Genomic DNA, 19,821 nt, shown 5'->3' on the forward strand with positions numbered 1-19,821 from the left:
TAGGATGTTTTTTTTCCCTTTGATTTTCGGCCATTGCTTGCTAGGGTGTCTCTGACAGTTCAGCCATGCCATTATTGTTTATCCTCCACCATAGTTTTTATTTCCTTTATGAGATTTTATAGAGGTGATGATGGTAGTAGTAACAATATGATTACACATTTGTGAATGTTTGCTGCTGTAGAGGCATATATCCATACCTGCAGGGCCAACCTATGGCACTCTTGCTTTATTAGACTGAGTTTTTCATTGGTTAATCTCTTTTCTGTACAACCATTATCGTTTCAGATTCATGCACTCAAACTTAATAATTAAAGTCAATCGTTGCATTACTTGGCTCTAATTCAAATGCTTAGTTTTTTTTTATCAGCAAAGAAGTAAATGAATTAAAAAGGATGACACTGTCCCAACCCATATACAAATATCTTCCTCACTTTTAAATACAAAAAACAACACAAACCAACTTGCATAATTAGCATTGTTACTATGACAGACTACAACATAATCATTGTTGCATTTAAATACCCTTAAACAAAAATGCTGAAAAGAAAAAATACAGAACAAGAGAGAAAAAAGCTGCATAAACTCAAATGCTTCATTCACAGGATAAAAATTACAAAGTTCCTGACTACTACTACCCGGTGGAAACTTTGGAAAAAATATATACTAGCTAGAAAGAAATGTAAGCTAAATAGTGCTAAGGCTTAAGGATGTTTGCATACAATGGTCAACATTGCAAAGATAGAATGACTAAGCAGTAAATGATGAGACCCTACTGTTCATAAATATATGCCACATTTCCTCTTAATAATTCCAAGAAATCTGTGGTTCTTCTCTTGGTTCATCGGATTAATATTTTTCAGAACCAACATCTTTTTTGCATTTTGCTATTTACTGTTTTATATGTCCAATTCCTTCTGCCATCTTTCTAATCTATGGTCTGATGAGTAGCTATGGACAACAATTTTCTCGAGGCAAAATGAAGCAGTAAGGGATAATAATGCTTATTGCTCGATCGAGAGCATAGTAGTCTCCACCTCAGACCAAAGTATCCGTGCAGCGGTTATTGCTGATTTTGCCACCCGCAATAGGAGGAGCAGCTCGGATCATTAGACTCTGAAAAAATGCTGTCATCTGAAATACAATGTGTGATGTGTTCAGTACATGACCAAGGAACGTTGGCAGAAACCAGTTAACAAATGATGATGAAAAGTTGAAGCACTCAGCAGATGAAGCAAAAGCCAATGATCATAAAACCATAAAGTGTTAATGAATGTACACAATGCTAATATAGTTGTCTGCACCAACAATGTCAGTTCAGCACATTCTGAACATGGTTCATTTGGATAGGTTTAATCATGGCAGAATGAAACTCCAAATCAGCCCTCCCCTTAAATAGATCCATTTTGGTATGTTAGGCCATGGTGACTTCTACAACTCCTATTTTCAGGGTGTTGGAAGTTATCAATTAGTGTTCAAGCTTCTACCAGATTTCATTAGTAGAGATGAGAGCTTTGGAAGCATATAATATCCATGATCATACTATTCTATATCTAATATCAATAGGATTCAATTTGCATGTTATTCTATCACGTTAAACCCTAAATCCTAAACTCATTCAATTACGGATCTTTGAGGTTGAAAGATCATCTTACCATAGCTAGCCCAAGGCACATTAGACTGAAGCCAGGATAATAAAACGGAGCATCTTCTGACAGAAATAAGGCTGCATACAAAGGATGAAGAAGCTTATCAGTATTTTTTTTCTCACATGTGGCCTTAAGATTTTACTTCTAATTATAATTATACCTGTGAGTGGACTGAAAACTAACGGAGCAATGATGTTGGCGAAGGAACTAATTCCTGAAAGACATCCTTGAACCATTCCCTACATCAGAGACTGATCAGTTAGACTAAAAGAGAAAGGAAGAGAACAATTCTGTGCAATGCATATAATTGTGAAGTTTAACAAAGTTGTTACTCATTGTTGCAAATTGATTTTTTTTTATCAACAAGAAAAAATAAATAAACATGAACCGGGGTAGTACAACCCTTATACAGAAAAATAATCCTTAGTCTTTTCCAAAACAGGCCGAAAACCTTCTTCAGACAACTAATAAACATATCTGACTAAACTCATACACCTACTATTGTGCTAACCAGCAATGTAATACATCAAGTAACCAACCTCATATAAACAAAAAGGTCAAGACACTAATCAGAATAAGAGAAAGAAACAGAATTATTGTATGAGTTTGCAATCATAGAAACTGAACTTTCTGATAACATTCTTAAGAAAATGCAGGAAACCCAAGTTCTTTTTTTCAGTCAGGGATACCTGTTCAGTAGGTCCAACTTGCTTCGATGCAATGCTGCATAACTGTACCAGCAACGTTGTGAGAGATCAGAGAGTATTTCATAGAAATAAAACAAAAACATGTTGGTTGAGGGCTTAACAGATACGTTAGAAACTTACACTTGGCCGCACAAAAACTGTGAATATAGAGCAACCTGCTAGAGCATAAGGAACCTGCATCGTTTTCAACAGTTTTAAAGGCTTGTTGGCTTCTAAGAGTGATAAGAGAACAACAAAATGTTACAAGAAAATTACCCATGTTGCCCATGCTATGCTGTAGACAAAGACCTGCATAGCACAATACATTGAGAAGTGCCACTGTTAGCCTTAGTGTGCACATTTGTTACACTTTAGGGTATATATATATATATATATATTGTTGAAAAATTCCGAAAAATTGATAGAAGTACTTTTATATATTGTTTGCATCCAGTTAAGAAGGGATGTCAAAAAACAAAACAAAAATATAGGGAAGAAAAGTTAGGTTGTTTTGTTTTTGGAAAAAAACAAGTTTTTCAGTTTTGTTTGTTATCGATCTGGAACTTATTACGCCTTATTCTTTGGGTGTTTTGATATGAAATTTTTACCAGACATTACTTATTGTGTGTATTGAGATGTGACTGAGATTTGAGCAAAAAAACTTGCAATAATTTTTTTATTCATCACTGCAGGACTAAAAGAAAGGTTGGTCTATGTATGAAACTGTTTATTTTTTTTCTAACTGAATACTTATCTATTTGACCTAAAATTTGTCACGTTTTGTTCCAAATTTTGTTGAGATTCTTACATGGGATTTCAGCAAAAAAAAATTGGAAATTTTTTTCAGAAATTCGGTGCCATTTCAAGACTTTCCTCTTTCCAGATTTGTGAAATTTCGTCATACTTTCTACAATTTTATTCTGTGTTCATATTACGTTGAAAATTTCTGAAAAAAATCAGTTAGAAATCTTGAGAAAAGTGAGCTTAAACTTACATTTATGCAGCCAATCAAGAGCCCTGTGGAGAGCAGCCTCTCCTCTCCTATAACCGGCACTAAAATGGGCATCAGAAATAGCTGCAAGTACACAAAACCAACCACATGGCCATTAGAGCAAGTCACTTTTTCAATGGAATTTTGGGTAACTGAAAATATTGAGTTGTTCAAAGAACATGTTAAAATAACAGAGAGTATGACTCAAGGCGTACTTGTGCAAGAGTAGCTCCAACCCCAGTAATCATAAACAAATCTGCAAACTGGTTCTTGTTGAACTGAAAACGTGCCTTTAAATAATACTGCATGCAGTAACAAGTTTAATCAATTACTTTGTACAATAATTTTGTTCTCAGTAAAACTGAGGTGTAATTCTCCAATCATAACTAAAGTTTCCCTTCAACTCCTTTAATCCAAACCTTACAAGACTTTGATTCTAACAAACACTTGAATAACTGCATCTATGTTTGGTTCTATCCATAATCTCAACTAAAATCTTAATATCTCAACATTTCACAATTTTTTTTTTTATCAGTAAGAAATAATAAATAAATATGAATCACTTCAGGATTATCCAAACCTTATACAAAGTAAGATAAAACCTTATACTCAAATCTAAACGAGTCTCCCAACAAAAGGTGTCGACTAACCCAAAATACAAGAATATCACCATTTCGACTATGTGCAGTATAGAAAACAGTATTTTACCAGCAATACAGCCATCAAGCCACCGTCCACAAGACTATTGAAGAACGAAACCACTGCTGCTTGAGAGAACGTGGGACTGCAGAAAATTTAGATCAACAACTCCATCTAATTTGAAATATGTGGGTAGTAGGAAGGTGGTGAGAAAGAGATTTTGTCCAACCAATATACCAATTTGCTTACCTACACTTGACCAAGCAAATCAAATCCCCCAGAGAGGGAAGTTTCTTAAATGCTCCTGTTGCCCTTTGTGAGGAATCATCCTCAGAACATTTCCCCTCCACCTCTTTCAACAATGGCTGCCTCACGCCACCACCAGGTACACTATCCTTAAGGAAAATTCTCATGTACATCAATGCAATCATTGATGTGACAGCAGCAACCTGAATAATTAAACCAGATTGTAAATGTTGGAAAACAAGAACAAGGGTATGTGTTTATTACAATGGTGAATGTAGGAACCATAACAGAGGAAAATGGAACCTGAAATGTTAAGGCAGTGGATAGGAATCGAGCTGCTAATGTTCCAACCACGAATGATGCTGATCCAACACCAGCAAGTATCCCAAATGCAGATGTTCGTTTCCCATCTGGAACCTTGTCTGCCTATACTCACAACATCAAAATGCCCCATGTTACAATTTGTCTGTCATGCCTAATCATCGGATAGATTCGAAATGACTTTAATACCATATTAAGAGGTGGACTTTAAATCTAACTCTTCTCATAAACTGGTTTATAAGGTAAGGTTTGCATTCACTTATATACTATTTAATACTCTAATCTCTAGTCGATAACTTATAAGGTGAGGTTTGCATCCATTTATATACTATGAAATGCTTTAATTTCTAATCGATCTAGGATCTTCAAGAGACACTTACAATGAAATAAGAAAGTATAATAAGTTGAGCTTCTTTTTTGGAAACTCTCTTCTCTAACTCTTCCTAAACATGAGGTGAATAGGTTAATTTTAGTTTGAGATGGAGAGATGAGAAGTACCACATATGCAAAAGCGAGGCAGTGGAAGGACCCTTCGCCTGCCATGGAAGCAAGAGTTTTGACAACATAGTACGCATAGAAGAATCTGGTCTCTCTGCTATATGCCAATATCACTGCATATACATCACATTAACTCACAAAATTGTTACATTCGTTAAACTAAAACTTGGTGGTTATCACATCTTTGTTCTGAATGATCTTTTCTTAAGGAAAACTTATGAGTTCTATTTTGCAGTATTAATAACTTTTGAAGCATTATTCAACATAAGTCAACCTACTTTATCACAGTCACCAACCAAGGTCAGAAATATATTATTATTATTAAGAAAATATTTATTATAAAATAAGGGTATTTTTCAATTATGTGGAATCAATAATAAGGATTCAACAGTAGTAATAAATGAACTTCTGCATAAAAGGGAAATAATCATTACTTTATTATAAAAGTAAAAAATGAATGAGTTATGTGGGTTCATTCCTTGTCCAAAACAATCTCTCTCTGTGAAGTGAAGTACGCAATCATATATAAAACGACATAGTACACCACGAGATGTCAGAATGGAAGTCTGAATAGATTCCCATATTCTTCCAGATACTTTTTAAACAGTAGAAAATCAAGTCAAATTTTCTAACTATTATTATCCTAAAACTTAATGGCTAAAAATGAAATATAAGTTTAAATATATTTTTTTTCTAATTTTTACATAGTTAATAAACCATAAATGATACTATAAATTTGTAGGATAAAGTCATTTTGTGTTGTTTTGAGAAGATTGCACATCACTGATCCGACATAATAGTTAATTGCATAATTTTTTTTATATTTTTTAATAATATTTTTTTTATGATGACATATAATTTTATTTAAGATGTGAGTCTAAATGAAATGTGAAATTGTACAGGAATGAGGATAAGGACTTATCAAGTTATTGTTGGTTGGTTAATAGTTATAGTCAATCATTAGGTTTCCCTCTAAGGAAGCAACTCTATCAATTCATCAATACCACAGTCTTACCAGTTTTTTCTTTTCAAAAGCACTTTTTTAGAGATTCTCCAAGCTTAAAAGTATAAGAAAATTATAGTTTTACTCTGACTCTGACTGTGAGAATATTAATCAAAATTATTTATTTCAGAAAATATTGAACACAGAATTAAAATATTGGTAAACATTGAAAGGAGAATAGAGCAGAGTAAAGTATACAAACCAGAAGGAATGACTGAGAGAGTGAGAGGAAGAGTGATCAAGGCTTTTCTGCCATATCTGTCTGACAAGTTTCCTATCAGTGGTGTCATCACCACTGATCCCACTCCAGCCATCTGCAACATCAATCCATTTCAATTCTTATTCCTCTTTTTCTTTTCATTATTTATGGACCCAATTACCTTTTTTGTGCACATGTCACCAAATTCTACCCCACAAAACAAAAATCAATGCAACAATTAAAAGGGAAACAAAAAGTAAGAGTTGATATTTATGGGTATTTGGAATTGTGCAAACTGAGAAGAATTGTACTTTTTTCACACTCACTGTAGTATTTTCAGTGTATATTAGTTACCACTGTAAAATTATACACCTACAAAGTTTTCTTACTGCATATTACTTCTCATAAGTGTAAAATATTATGCTACTGGTTTTGTTCTCTGGTGTATGAAAATTGAAACTATAAACACATCACGCCAAAAGGGAAAGTAACTTGCACATGTAAAGAAAAGCATGTTTGTGTAACAAAACAGAACACAAGTACATATGAAATGCAATTATGTTTTTACAGCATGAAGTGACTTTCAAGTTTAACCTCGTTAAAAACCTAGTACAACCAAAACATTTAGTCCAAAACCATTAAACTATTAATACTTTTATATAACGGTGTAATTAAAATAGTGTGAACAAATAAAGAAGAACATTCTATCCTTCAACATAAGAAGTGTTGCTGTCCCCAAAACTTAGCTTAGCAGACCCCCACGTGTGTGTTCGACCGAACACCGCAGTTCAGAAAATCATAAACATACAGAAAAGTCCATTTCATCTTTCAGAAGAAGACATTTCTAGACATGTAAACCAAAACCAATTTGTAAATGGAAAAAATGTATAATTTTGAAGAAAGTAGTGTGTGAGAGTTTTTGTAACTATTTGTGTGTGGAAGTGTTTGAAGAGGAGTAGAAGTGAATGAAATGGAAGAGCATATGTAGTATTAGTGTTCGTGTTCGTATCTATGCTAGTTATACTCACTGCTTGTTGGATGCCAGAGAGGTAAATGGCAAGGGAGCATTGATCTTGACCAGGGCAAAGTGCAGCCATGGTAACATCTGTGATGGATGGAATAGCTATGACAGCACCAAACCCTGTTAGAAATATTGTCACAAAAAGATGGCTCAAACCAGCTAACCCCTCCATCCCAGAAAAAAAACTCTTTCCAAAATGGAAAACAGAAACCCCAAGAATTGAACTTTAGTTGTACTCAAGAATGACACAAGTATATGTTGTTGTTATATAGTTTGTTGGTTGGTTGGGTGAGTTGTGTCTTGTGAAAATAGTGGGCTAGTGGAGTGGGAGAGAGTGTGAGAGGAAGAAAGAGAAAAGGGTGTTTGAGAGAGAAAGAAGATTCCAAATAGAGTTTTGAGATATTAACAGAATGCAGAGCAAGGAAGCAAAGCAAAAGGGTTAAGAGACGTAGCTTCCAAGTTTTTTGAAAGTGTTTGTGAAAAGTGTTTGTGAGGGTATTCATTATAACGAAACTTCATGATTTATCGTATTTTCCGTATTGAATTGGCATTTGTGTAAAGGCAAATAATATGCAGTGTGGGGGCAAAATGAGACCTTCGTGTAAACGTCACGTTTCCACCTCGTTTTCAACTATGCCATCACATCTCTTTCTACTTTACCATAAGCAACTCTTTTTTCTTCTTTTCTTCAGTTTTCTGCTGTTCCTTCATTCCCATTTTTTTACTCTCTATCCTCCATTTAGCCATCACAAAAATTGGAGCTGTAACTGTTTGTTCACTTAATTTACAGACCCAACATGTGACATTTGCACTTTCGGCTCGGCAAGAAATTAACTAAAAAATGTCAGATATGAAAAGTTGTTGAGTGTTGAAATTAATAACTTTAGATATTTGTGTTATCCAACTGGTTGAAACTAATAGAACTATTGAACTTCTACTTTGCGGTCTAATCTTTCTTCTTTGAACAAACTCCTCTTATCTCTTTACTTATCGTTTTTGTGAATTCTGAACTTAGATGATACCTGTAAAAGGTGATGGAAAAAACGCACGCGGAAGCTCAACTAACACATGACTTAATGTGGTTCAGTCGCCAACTGCAACCTACATCCACACGGACAACTATTAGGTTTTCATTATATCCTGTTACATATGAATTACAAGTACAATGATTTCTTTAAATGGAGATAAATAGAGATAATAAAGGGACACAATGATTAAGCCCACTCACTACAACATGGTGTGTACTTAGCCCAAACCAATTGGTCTGACTTCATAGCCCAACCCAATGTTCACCTGCGCTTCAACTGTGTACATGATGTCTTGTCAGCCCAACCCAATTGGTCTTGACTTCATACCCAACAAAAGGCACATTAACACTTAAAAAGTGAGACTTCGATATTCAGACTCAGTTTATTTTATATTGAAGGATGACGTACCTAATTTTACTAATCTAGACCTATTTATATGATTATCATGAATAATTTGTTATTAGATCATATTAAAAATATGAATAGTAATTAAGAATGTATTATTTAATATTTAATTATTAATTAGTCTTATTAATCTTCTTAGAGTATGATCGTATGTCGGTCGGGACATTGGACTTTTATTCAATGTACATGATACAATTTGAATATTTTGTTTTCCAGTGTTTTACTTTACAATTTATTACTTTATTTCCTCTGAAATTTTGAATGGATAATTTAGTATTAGCCCAGTTAGAGTTGTGATATTTGATTTATGAATTGAAGTCCCTATCAGCAACATGTGCACGCATTAGAGAGGAAGCAATAATATATCATATTATCACATTATCACATGAGAAGAATGCGTAAAAGCTTAACATAAGAAGAGTGTGAAATGAATCAATGATGTTCTACAAGAAATGCCTACATATGCACAAGGAACACTCTCATCATTTACTTCAATATCAACATAAAACTCAATTTAGAAACTCTAACACTGAATTATCTGCAACTCAACTTAAATATATTCAAAACAATGGGGTCCCTTTCTTCCTCAAAAGAGAAAGGAAACCATAAGAGTGTAAACAAAAAGAGAAATATCACCAAACTTTAGTTTTTTTTTCTTTTTCTTTTTCTTTTTCAATTCTTTTAATTACCCATCTTTGCTTTCACTATACATGTTCAATCTTTGCATACCATAAGGTAACAATTAAATTAAAGTTATTTTTTTTTTGTTGGATCTGAAATGTCTTGTTTCTTAGTAGGTTTTTGGCACTTTAACAAAGAAGCATATACTTTTGTTTTTGGGGTGAAGGGGTTGAATGGGAAATAGTTGAGAAGAGAATAACATTTTTGTCAGGAATTAGGGTTCAATTGTGGTGTGGGCCCCAATGAAAAATGGCCCACACAACACGACAAACTCAACTCACATAAGAAGAAGAAAAAAAAAAGATATGAGGATAAGAAATGGAAAATAAATTTGTTGGATAAAAAAACAAAAGAAAATAAAGTGTTGGATGCTGTTTTTGACACCTTAGAATTCGATGGTGTTTGTTTAAAGTTCTTATATTTTAATGATGGGTTTTTATTAAAAAAAATCCATTACAAGAAACTAAGAATATTTATTGATGAGTGAAATTGGAGTGGGAAGAGGAATAAATGTAATTTATGTAGAGTAATATAAAACCAATGTCAAAAGAAACCATACATTGCAACAAGATGTGACATCAATTTTGAAAATTTGTAGCACAAATTCGATAGTCAAAAAAAATATTAAGAATATATTAAAGTTCAGAACTATTCGTGTACTCACCCTCGATACTTCTTAAAATAATAGAAAGATTTAAGAATTTAGAAAGATTTAAGAATCTTTGTTGAAAAGACTGAAAATTCAAAAATATCAAAAATTTGAAAAAATCTAAAAAGATTTGAAAATCAGAGTATAATTATAAGTACAACTATAAGAAAATCAAATATAGAAAAAAATAATAATTAATTAGTATAATGAACAAATTATATGTTATTTTAGATACTAAAAAAATTATTGATTTCTAAATTAGTTTCTATTATTAATAAATAGTTTCTAAATTGGTAGTGAAAATCTTAGTAGTTAATTAGATACTAATTTAAAAACTAAGTTATTTGAAAAGTTAAAAATATATTCTAACGTGAAATAACATCAGTTTTAATTAAAAAAATATTTTACTAAAATTACATTTTTGTCTAATTAAGATATATATCCTTTATTGTTCTCGGTCTAGGTAATTATAACTACAAATACGCCCTAAAATCAAATTAAGAGGAAATCGTATGCTACATTAATCTAAAGTCTACGAGCACAAGGGTCCAACTTATTCTTATAAATAAGTTAACCAATGTAAGATAAACCTTTATTAGCATTTATCATACTCAATCATCACATAAGGTAACTTAGTTGGAGTATATTTTGTAGATATCAATTCCTAACTTATACCAAATACTGAAACCAAGAATCGAATATATTAAAAAAACAACTCCTACCATCTCTATGTAAGAATGTTGGAGATCCCACATCGACTAGAGATTAGAGCTTTTCATTGTATATAAGTGGGTGCAAACCTCAATCCTATGAGCCGGTTTTATGGGGTTGAGTTAGGCTTAAAGTCCACTTTGTAATATGGTATCAGAGCCATTTCGAGTCTATCCTAACGAGTGTTTGTGTTGGGCCTATCGTGCCACCCGCTACGGCGTGAGGGGGGGTGTTGGAGATTAGAGCCTTTCATTGTATATAAGTGAGTGCAAACCTCAACCCTATGAACCGGTTTTGTGGGGTTGACTTAGACTTAAAGTCCACTTTCTAACAAAGAACAAAATAAAATTATATATATATATATATATATTTATATATTTATATATTCAATGAAAATGTTTAAGAAAACAAAATGAAAAGTATTGTAGAGATAATATTGAGTTCTTGGTTTTGTGAAGAAAAAATTAGGAGTGATCTTATCTTGTGTATTTGGTATCTAAAGGATTATGTTGAGAATGAAACATGTGAGTTGAGTTCGTCTTCTTCTTTGAGTCACTTGTCTCTCTCTCATTAAAGCCTCAAACTACATTACAAACTTTTAGCATTCTAAAAATTGATTGAAAACCAAATTTTTATTTTTACAATTTCAATTGAAATTGTTGTAAGAGAAAAAAGGTCTTAAGCTCATAAATGCCCCGCAAGAGTCCGAGTTCTATGGAGCCATCTACCATCACACACAACACTATCATATCATAATATTATTCCTTCTTTTCATTCTAATTTTATTCACTCATATATATCACAAGCCCACAACAGATTATAACTAGAAAAGGACATTTTTTTGTTAAAATAAAATAATTTTAAAATTATATTTACTAAATGACAGTGATAAATTGATATTTTTTTCAATGTACACTTGATAAACTGATGTTTTTTAAATATAAGTTATTTATGTTAGACATTATTATGCAACTTGACATCTCAGTCATGTTGGCATCTCGTAACAACAACCATTTGTCATCGTATAAAAACAATTATTATTAAAAAAGAAAAAAGAAATACAAAAATATGGAGGACTAGACCAAAACCCATATGATCACTATAAGAAAATCATGAAATAAAAACTAATTTTTAGAAGAAAAAAAAATAGTTGCAATAGTAACTAAATTAGAGTCTATTTTAGAAACTACAAAAAAATTGATTTCTAAATTAGTTTATATTATTGTTAAATAGTTTCTATCAATGTTTTAACTACCAATTATTTAGATTATAAATTTGGTAGCAAAAACCTTGGTTGTTAATTAGATACCAATTTAGAAACCATTTGATAATAATAGAAACTAATTTAGAAACCAAATTTTTTTTTAGTCTCTAAAATTGTTTCTAATTTCGTCAATATAATAACTAATTATTTCTTTTATCTAAAATTGATTTCTATTTCATGATTTTCTTATAGTGGATAAACTGATATTTTTCAATCTACATTTATCAAAATAATATTTTTTATTTTTTTTATTTTATTAGGTGTTTGCCACTTTCCACCAAATCATGCAATTCTCAATCCATCATCCTCCTTCCCATGCTTTTTCACACACACAAAATACAGATATTAACACTTTTTTTTTTGCATTTTTAGATACTATATTTTAATAAGATAAGACCCTCATCATCAATTAAGAAAAATATCCAAATATGTAGAATTTATGTTCCTGGCTTTTAATTAAATTCACATAAATTCATGCAATTGATCTAAATACATAATTTATTTATTTAAGATCTTACGTCAATTAGTAGAAGTAAAATCAATTTACAGTGTGCAAATAAGAACAAACCTCCACAGACCTCAATTTTGTTGATTTTGTAAAATTGATTTTTTAACTACTCACAAATATTCCAATATTTAAGATATTCAGTCCTCAACATAAACAATATATATTAGACATTTTGCATTTACTAGAGATAAAATAAATTTACGAGAAATTTCACCTTATCTGTGTTTTAGAATTAATTTTCCATAATATAAAATTAATGTCTATTATATATATATGTTGTAGGTTTTGAAGATGATAAATTAGTCATATCATGGAAAATTGAAGAAATTTATCACTGATTAGACAAAAGAATTTTGTGTATATTAGAGTATATTTACTGTTTTAGAGGAATTCTAGAATCAGTTTAGTTGAGAAATTTATATTATATATATATATATATATATATATATATATATTATTTATTGTATGATTGAGAATTTTTATTCTGCAATTTGATGAAAATACCTAAATGAAAGCCAATTTTCAGAAGAAGAAAAACACCACATACTACGTGATAAAAATTGATGTAATATGTGACCATTTTTACATTTAAATACTTTTTAAATAAATTATCAAATAAAATAAATTTTGAATTATAAAAACATTTTTCTTATCTAATAATAAGAAGAAGATTAATTCAGTAAAAACAGATTAATTATTGATAAGATGTTATTTCAGAACATTTAAAAATCATTATAAAATATATTTTATTATGCTTGTGTAAAAAAAAATATCAAATACTAATTAGAACTATGTAAAATTTACCAATTTAAATTATAAAGATTGTATTAAAGAAAATGAAGCTTTGGACAAGCGTTGCAGCCAATTTATGAAGGTTCCATTCTTAGAAAATATTTCAAAAAGTATAAGCACACGAATTTATATATTTATAATATAAATTGACAATACACAAATATATTTTAATTTTTTTTTTTAAATATTTTTTATTTATTCCTTATTTTTATAATAATAATAAAATTTTATATAATAAATTTAAATTTTTAAAAAATTAATGTATTTTTTATTTCTAAAATTATATTAAAATCGTGTTAAAATTATTAAAAATTTAACAAATATTTTTTAAATTTGACACTTTATGATGTTTGACCAGTGTCGTAGGACTACAATATCTGATACATGTATCTGACACGAAGACACCATTCAAAAGACATGCAGCCTCATAAGTTACAATTGAATTCAACATTGAACAACAAATTTCAGTAGCCAGTGTTGTAGGTACCTGTATTAGGCTGCGCAGAGAAAAATCTAGAAAGCATTCATACAGAGTTCAACTAAATTCAATTTGTCAAACGGAGCGACCCATTAAATACCATTAATGACAGCTACAACAGATGCATATTTTTTTCTTCATAAACCAAATAACACACCTCAGCTACTCAATTATTAGACAAATTTTATGAGACCCTATACTGTTACAATAAATTCTGGCCAAGATAAATTATAAGTTTTTTTTTTTTAACATTGACAACTACTATTTTAGTATCTCATCTCGATTAAAGATTATAATATTTCAGTAAAAATAAATCTCACTTTATAAGTCGATTTTAAGAGATTGAGTTTGGTTTAAAGTGCATTTCTTAGAATATAGAGTTATTTAAAACCTATCCTAGTAAGAATTAGTTGAATTTATCGTATCCCGTGCTATCGGATCATTATTGAACCGTGAGGGGTGTGTTGGAGAAATGGATTCTCTGTTGCATGTTACATGGATTTAAAATCATCTGAGATTCGCCATTAAGAGACCAAAACAAGGTATAAATTTTTGTATAGTTTGTAGATAAGAAAACACGCTTACTTAACCTGAAGAGTTTCCACTCCATGCAAACGTGTCACTTTCACCGTAGTTGGCCCAACAATAAGTGCAGCAAACTTTAATAGAGAGCATGTGAGTGGTTGGAGAAGCTGATTTCAATGTTTATTTATTGCTTCAGCATGGTAGCAGTCCATATATACATCACATATATGCATATAAAATGGCACCTCCCTCTCAGTATTTTACTCATTGACCATGTTTTCTAATTTAATACAGCACAGAATGCCAGATAACAAGACCAACATTTTGTATTATTTTAGTTCATCCATCATCTCTATATATACCAGGTTGGCTTCACACACAAAGATATTGTGATTAAGGTTGAAAGATTCAGAAGAATGGAGTTGAAGGGTGTGAGTGAAAAGAAGAAGAACAAAGGAAAGGGAAATGGAGTAGTTTCATGCACAGAGGAAGGTGGAGGGGTTGTGAGGGTGAAGATTGTGGTGAGAAAGAGTGAGTTAAAGCAGGTGGTGGAAATGATGAGTGGTATGAAGTCAACAATGTTGTTGGAATCTTCTGTGGAACAAAGATTGAAGCTGTTATTGAAGAGAAAGCATGTTTCCACAACCAATAGAAATGGCCACACTTGTTGGACTCCTGTTCTACAAAGCATCCCTGAAGAGAGATTAGTTTAACTTTGTCTGTGAATTATTATCTCTTCTTGTAACATCATGTTATCCAAAGTATCTGTCATTTCTCTCTGTAGTGCAGAGAGTTTTGAAAACATTTTCACCATCACTATTGTTCTAGTTCTGATTATTGCTTAATGTGTAACTTGAGTCCTTTTTGCAACTCAAAAAGTGTAGGTAATGTACTGCTACAGGAAGAGTTTTATTTTTATAGTAAAAGTTTTTATAGTATGAATAAGCTAGAAAATGTATAAATAATTATGTCAATCTATTTGCCTAAATAGAATGTATATATGGCAGATGTGGATCATATTTGCATTTATAGTTAAGATTATTTACTGTTGTTAATTTAATGCAGACAAAAAATGATTGCAAAAAAAAATGATGATTGCAAGAAACAATGATTTCTAGTCCTAACTGTGTCTTTCCTCATTAGTCTTCTTTCTTTCTTATACTCATTCTTCTTGCTTTGGTTTTCTCCCTGTTCCTCCATCAATATGAACTTTGTGCTATTTATTTAAAGAGAAAATTAGTTTTAATTATAGAAAAAGGTAAGTCATATATTAAAGTGGCAAATTATGAATTCAGTTTTTATAAGCAGAATGTAATGAGATAGGTACTGTTTGTTTGTGCCACAGTTTCATTTCAGCCATAAATAATTAAAAACTCTTAGTTCAAATACAGATACTTTGAAAAACTCTTAAAATGGTAAATAAAGAAGAAAAACTTAATAAATGCCTAATAGAAAAAAAAACCATCAATTTCTTATATTAAGGACTAGAGAAAGAGAGTGTAATATAGTTGAATACATAAAGTTTAAGTTCTACAGTTTATACCGATTAAATTGAAACAATCTGAGGTGAGATAATTTATATGTTCTGTATTTCTTATTATTCGACCCTTTAATGTTTGAAGTTAATGATAGCTTCTGCAAGCAAATTCATAGTTACGTTATAGGAAGTCCTGTTATCTCTCAAATTAGTTGTGGAAACTTAGTGACACGACAACCTTTGTTTTTGTTAAATTCTTTGTAGGAATATTGTACGATGATGATGGGTTGTGCATGCATGGTGTGGAGAGCATGTTCATTAATTTGTTTTCTGAGGTGGTGTCATTCCTTTGTTTCTGACATGGTATGATTTGGTGCACTCTCTCTTTAAAAATAAAATATTTGTGCAGACAAGATTTGACCAAGTTTTTATCAAAATGTTAACAGAATTCAAGGATTGGTATCGAATGAGCTATAATGGTGAAGACTGCTTATGGTTCCAGGAATCAACAAACATGCAATATATAAGAACATTCACCTTCCTATCTTGGGTCGATCAACCAACTCCATGTTCTGTTTTTCTCAGTCATGTACAAAGTAAAATGAACCATTCATTTTGAACTTTAAAACGATCCAATGGGGTTGAAACAAAGAGAAATGATTGTCTTTTTTCTAGGTCGGTCGGTCTACCTTTCCTTCCTCCTTCCTGAAATGGTTTTCGTGTCTTTCTTTCGCTCTCTTACTTCTCGTCTTGTGATGTACCTTATTCTTGAAGTATGTGTCTACATACATGATCATTATGGACTTTGTGTTATTAAACTAGATTAGAGTTTTGGATCGTGATTACGAGTGTATTACTAGTTAATCTTCTATTCAGACATAACGGATTCAATTGTGTCAGTCGACCTTAACCGAATGATGAGTTTCCAGTCGTACCACTACAAATTTATTGTAAAAAGTAAAAGTAAAAATAAAATAGCATAAATACCAATTTCTAATCAGGTAAGAGTATAAAGTGCATGCATTGTTTATTCCATAAGCTTAGCTCCAAAAGGGTAGTTAACTTTGTCTGTCTTCTTATGTGCTTCCTCTCTTTTTTTTCATAGAAGTTATTTCTTTTTCCGGCCAAAGACCTGTTGTTTTGTTATTATAAATTGAGGAAGAAAGACACAAGAAACAACTAGGATTTGTTTTTTGTCCTTTTACTTCCAAACACAACATTGTCATGTGCTGAGGAAAACAAAATGACTAAAATCAAATCTGTCTATTTACAAACACAATCCATAATGGTAGCCGGAGAGGCACATGCAAGACACATAATACAACTGAAAAACTGATCCTAACAACAAATGAATACATTAAGAAAGCCCTTCATGTCGATGAGTTCTAGGCCAATGAATATGCCTGAAATTCCATGTGGCAAAGTTCCAATGGAGGAATCAGAAACAATGAAATGAGAATACATTAACTTTAGGACATTCCAACGCTTCTTGTGCAAAGGCATCGCCGTTCTTGGCTTTTCTGTGAACCAAACAAACACCTCACAATAACTTTAGCTCTTTGATGGAAAAGACATAACCGGAATAACGGTTTCTGAAACAGCCCAGAAGGGGAAAGTAGAAACTTTCTTGCAGAGGAAGAAATCAAGCATGGTGGGTAGCCCAAAGAAAGTGTCACCATCAACAAGAAGCCCAAAGAAAAGCTCAAGAACTCTGCAAGATCTCTTTGTGCAGGAAAGTCCTCACTTCACCATCACATCTTCTTCCCCCACTTCAGGAAATGAAGAACTTCTCTCCACAATTTCTTACTGCACATTTGTCTTCACCTTCACTGACCCTTCAGAATCTCCTGCACAAAGAGACTCAAAGAGGCTTCAGCTCACAAGACTCGTCTCTATATTGAAGTCTTCAAAGAAAGCAGTGCATGGAAAAGTTCTGGTGGCTCTGGTGACCATGATATCTGCCAACCTCTTCAGGCCACTCCCTCCACCTTCCAGCCCCTCTGCAATCACAGATTTGCCCGAAGAAGATGACCCCATCTCTGTATTTTCTCCTCTGTGGTCACATCTCCAAATAGTATACGAGATTCTTCTCAAGCTTGTTAACAGCACAGAGCAAAAGATGCTGAGAGAGTGCATGGATCACTCTTTCCTCCGCAACCTGCTAGCACTGTTCCAGTCAGAAGATCCAAGGGAGCGTGAGACTTTGAAAAATGTGTACCACAAGATGTATTCCAAGTTCATATGTGATCGTTCCTTGATGAGGAAATCGATGACAGAGGTGCTCTTGAACTACGTTTTTGAGACAGAGAAGCATCCGGGTATTGCAGAGTTGCTTGAGATATGGGGAACCATAATCAATGGGTTTACAGTGCCACTGAAGGAAGAGCACAAGCTGTTCCTGATGAGAGTGTTGATTCCTCTGCACAAAACGAAAGGGATGCAAGTGTACCACAGGCAATTGGCCTATTGCGTGTCACAGTTTGTGCAGAAGGAGCCTATGCTTGGAGGGGTTGTTGTGAGAGGGATTTTGAGGTATTGGCCTGTCACAAACTGTCAAAAAGAAATTTTGCTAATTGGGGAGTTGGAAGATCTTGTTGAGAATTTAGACCCTGACCAGTATCGGAAGTTGGCCTTGCCCTTGTGTACCCAGATTACCAAATGCATAAACAGTTGGAATTCCCAGGTACATCTCTTACTTGGTTCTTAAATCCAATATCTAGTACAATGTTCTTGGTTCTTAAGTATGTTGAAATTTATTGAAAACTATAAAATGATAGTAGACTATGAGGCTCGGATATTTCCTTTTAAATGGCTTGTCTATGTCAGACATATGTATCATGAAGTGTTCAATTTAAAAAATATTTGTTAAATTCCTGATAATTCTAGCACGATTCTAACGCAATTTTAAAAAGAATAAATACATTAATTATCTAAAAATTCAAACTTATTGTATAAATTTTTATTATGAATATAAAAAGGAAAATGATAGTTTGACAACTCTTGGATTTGTATACAACCCTTGATGTGATAGGTTTAGAAATAAATATATATATATATAAAAGATAAAATTGTAATTAATTAAATGATATGAAAAAAAAATATTAAAATAATAGTATTAGGAGTTGTAACATGGTTGTATAAAAAATTGGAGTTGTCAATATATCATTACTCTTATAAAAATAAGAAACAAATTACTTTGAACAGCCATGAAAAAACATTTTTTTACTAAAAGAATCTGAAATATACTTGTGCACATAAATTTGTATTCTCAATTTATATAATTCATAATTATATAATATATAGATCTATATCTCCGTGTCTTACATTATTTTAATTGTGTTAGGTAGCGGAGCGTGCACTGTATGTGTGGAACAATGAGCAGTTCGTGAAAATGGCACTGATAGGAACAGTGGAAGTGTTTAATGTGATTGTAGAAGGCATGGAAAAGAACCTGAAGTGGCATTGGAGCAAGAGCGTTAGGCAACTAACAGAAAGTGTTAAGGTGATGCTGGAAGAAATGGACCCAGATCTGTATTCCAAGGGTCTCATGGACATGGAAGCTAAAGAATCAATGGCACATCAAGAAGATATCAAAAGAAAAAAGAGATGGGAAAGAATAGAATTGGAAGCTGCCAAGAATCAGTTTCTCAACCCACAACGTTATATACGAGTCTCCTACTGAACATTAATGCATGCACATTTGTGCTGCCATTGGTAATGCTAACTTTTCTTGGGTAAACAAATAATTGCAGGAGCAAAATTGTTTAGAAGTTGCTTAGTTGTAACAATGCCTAATATGAATACTTCAAACCAGAATTTGGCACCTGTGGTTTGAGATATTCAATGGAATCAAATAACAATTAAAAGCCTCCAAAATATAGAGAAACAGGGACATACTAAAACCAGATGAAGAGCTGAGTAGACTAGCACCTAATATATTTCTAGTGTATACTATAGAAAAATCTTGCTTGCGCCTAACAAATAAAATTATTTCTTTATCCAAACTATTTGAAATTGTTCTCAAACTACAACTATAAAATTGTTGACAAACTA

The 19,821-nt window shown here is 32.1% G+C and overlaps 2 protein-coding genes across 2 annotated transcripts; one reads left to right on the forward strand and one right to left on the reverse strand.

The window, feature by feature from the left end:
• Positions 1–574: 574 nt before the first annotated feature.
• Positions 575–7,883, reverse strand: LOC137829893 (uncharacterized). Its single transcript, XM_068636914.1, has 14 exons — positions 7,258–7,883; positions 6,233–6,344; positions 5,028–5,140; positions 4,512–4,634; positions 4,212–4,411; positions 4,032–4,107; positions 3,539–3,625; positions 3,327–3,407; positions 2,609–2,641; positions 2,474–2,527; positions 2,336–2,377; positions 1,807–1,885; positions 1,653–1,723; positions 575–1,131 (listed from the first exon to the last, which is right to left on the reverse strand). Exons 1-14 carry the CDS (start codon positions 7,420–7,422, stop codon positions 1,036–1,038), a joined length of 1,332 nt encoding a protein of 443 aa, XP_068493015.1. The 5' UTR covers positions 7,423–7,883; the 3' UTR covers positions 575–1,035.
• A 9,182-nt stretch (positions 7,884–17,065) lies between these two features.
• LOC137828787 (serine/threonine protein phosphatase 2A 57 kDa regulatory subunit B' beta isoform-like) lies at positions 17,066–19,702 on the forward strand. The gene is made up of 2 exons (XM_068635476.1): positions 17,066–18,451; positions 19,112–19,702. Exons 1-2 carry the CDS (start codon positions 17,417–17,419, stop codon positions 19,448–19,450), a joined length of 1,374 nt encoding a protein of 457 aa, XP_068491577.1. The 5' UTR covers positions 17,066–17,416; the 3' UTR covers positions 19,451–19,702.
• The last annotated feature ends 119 nt before the right edge of the window (positions 19,703–19,821 follow it).

Source organism: Phaseolus vulgaris, chromosome 7, assembly GCF_000499845.2.
Source record: "Phaseolus vulgaris cultivar G19833 chromosome 7, P. vulgaris v2.0, whole genome shotgun sequence".
Lineage (NCBI taxonomy): Eukaryota > Viridiplantae > Streptophyta > Magnoliopsida > Fabales > Fabaceae > Phaseolus > Phaseolus vulgaris.

Coding starts and splice junctions, on each gene's coding strand:
- LOC137829893 (XM_068636914.1), bottom strand. CDS start 7,422: ATGGAGGGGTTAGCTGGTTTGAGCCATCTTTTTGTGACAATATTTCTA. Junction 3,626..4,031: donor GCTTGATGGCTGTATTGCTG/GTAAAATACTGT, acceptor TACTGCATGCAG/TATTATTTAAAGGCACGTTT. Junction 3,408..3,538: donor TTGGAGCTACTCTTGCACAA/GTACGCCTTGAG, acceptor GTGTACTTGCAG/CTATTTCTGATGCCCATTTT.
- LOC137828787 (XM_068635476.1), top strand. CDS start 17,417: ATGGTGGGTAGCCCAAAGAAAGTGTCACCATCAACAAGAAGCCCAAAG. Junction 18,452..19,111: donor TAAACAGTTGGAATTCCCAG/GTACATCTCTTA, acceptor TAATTGTGTTAG/GTAGCGGAGCGTGCACTGTA.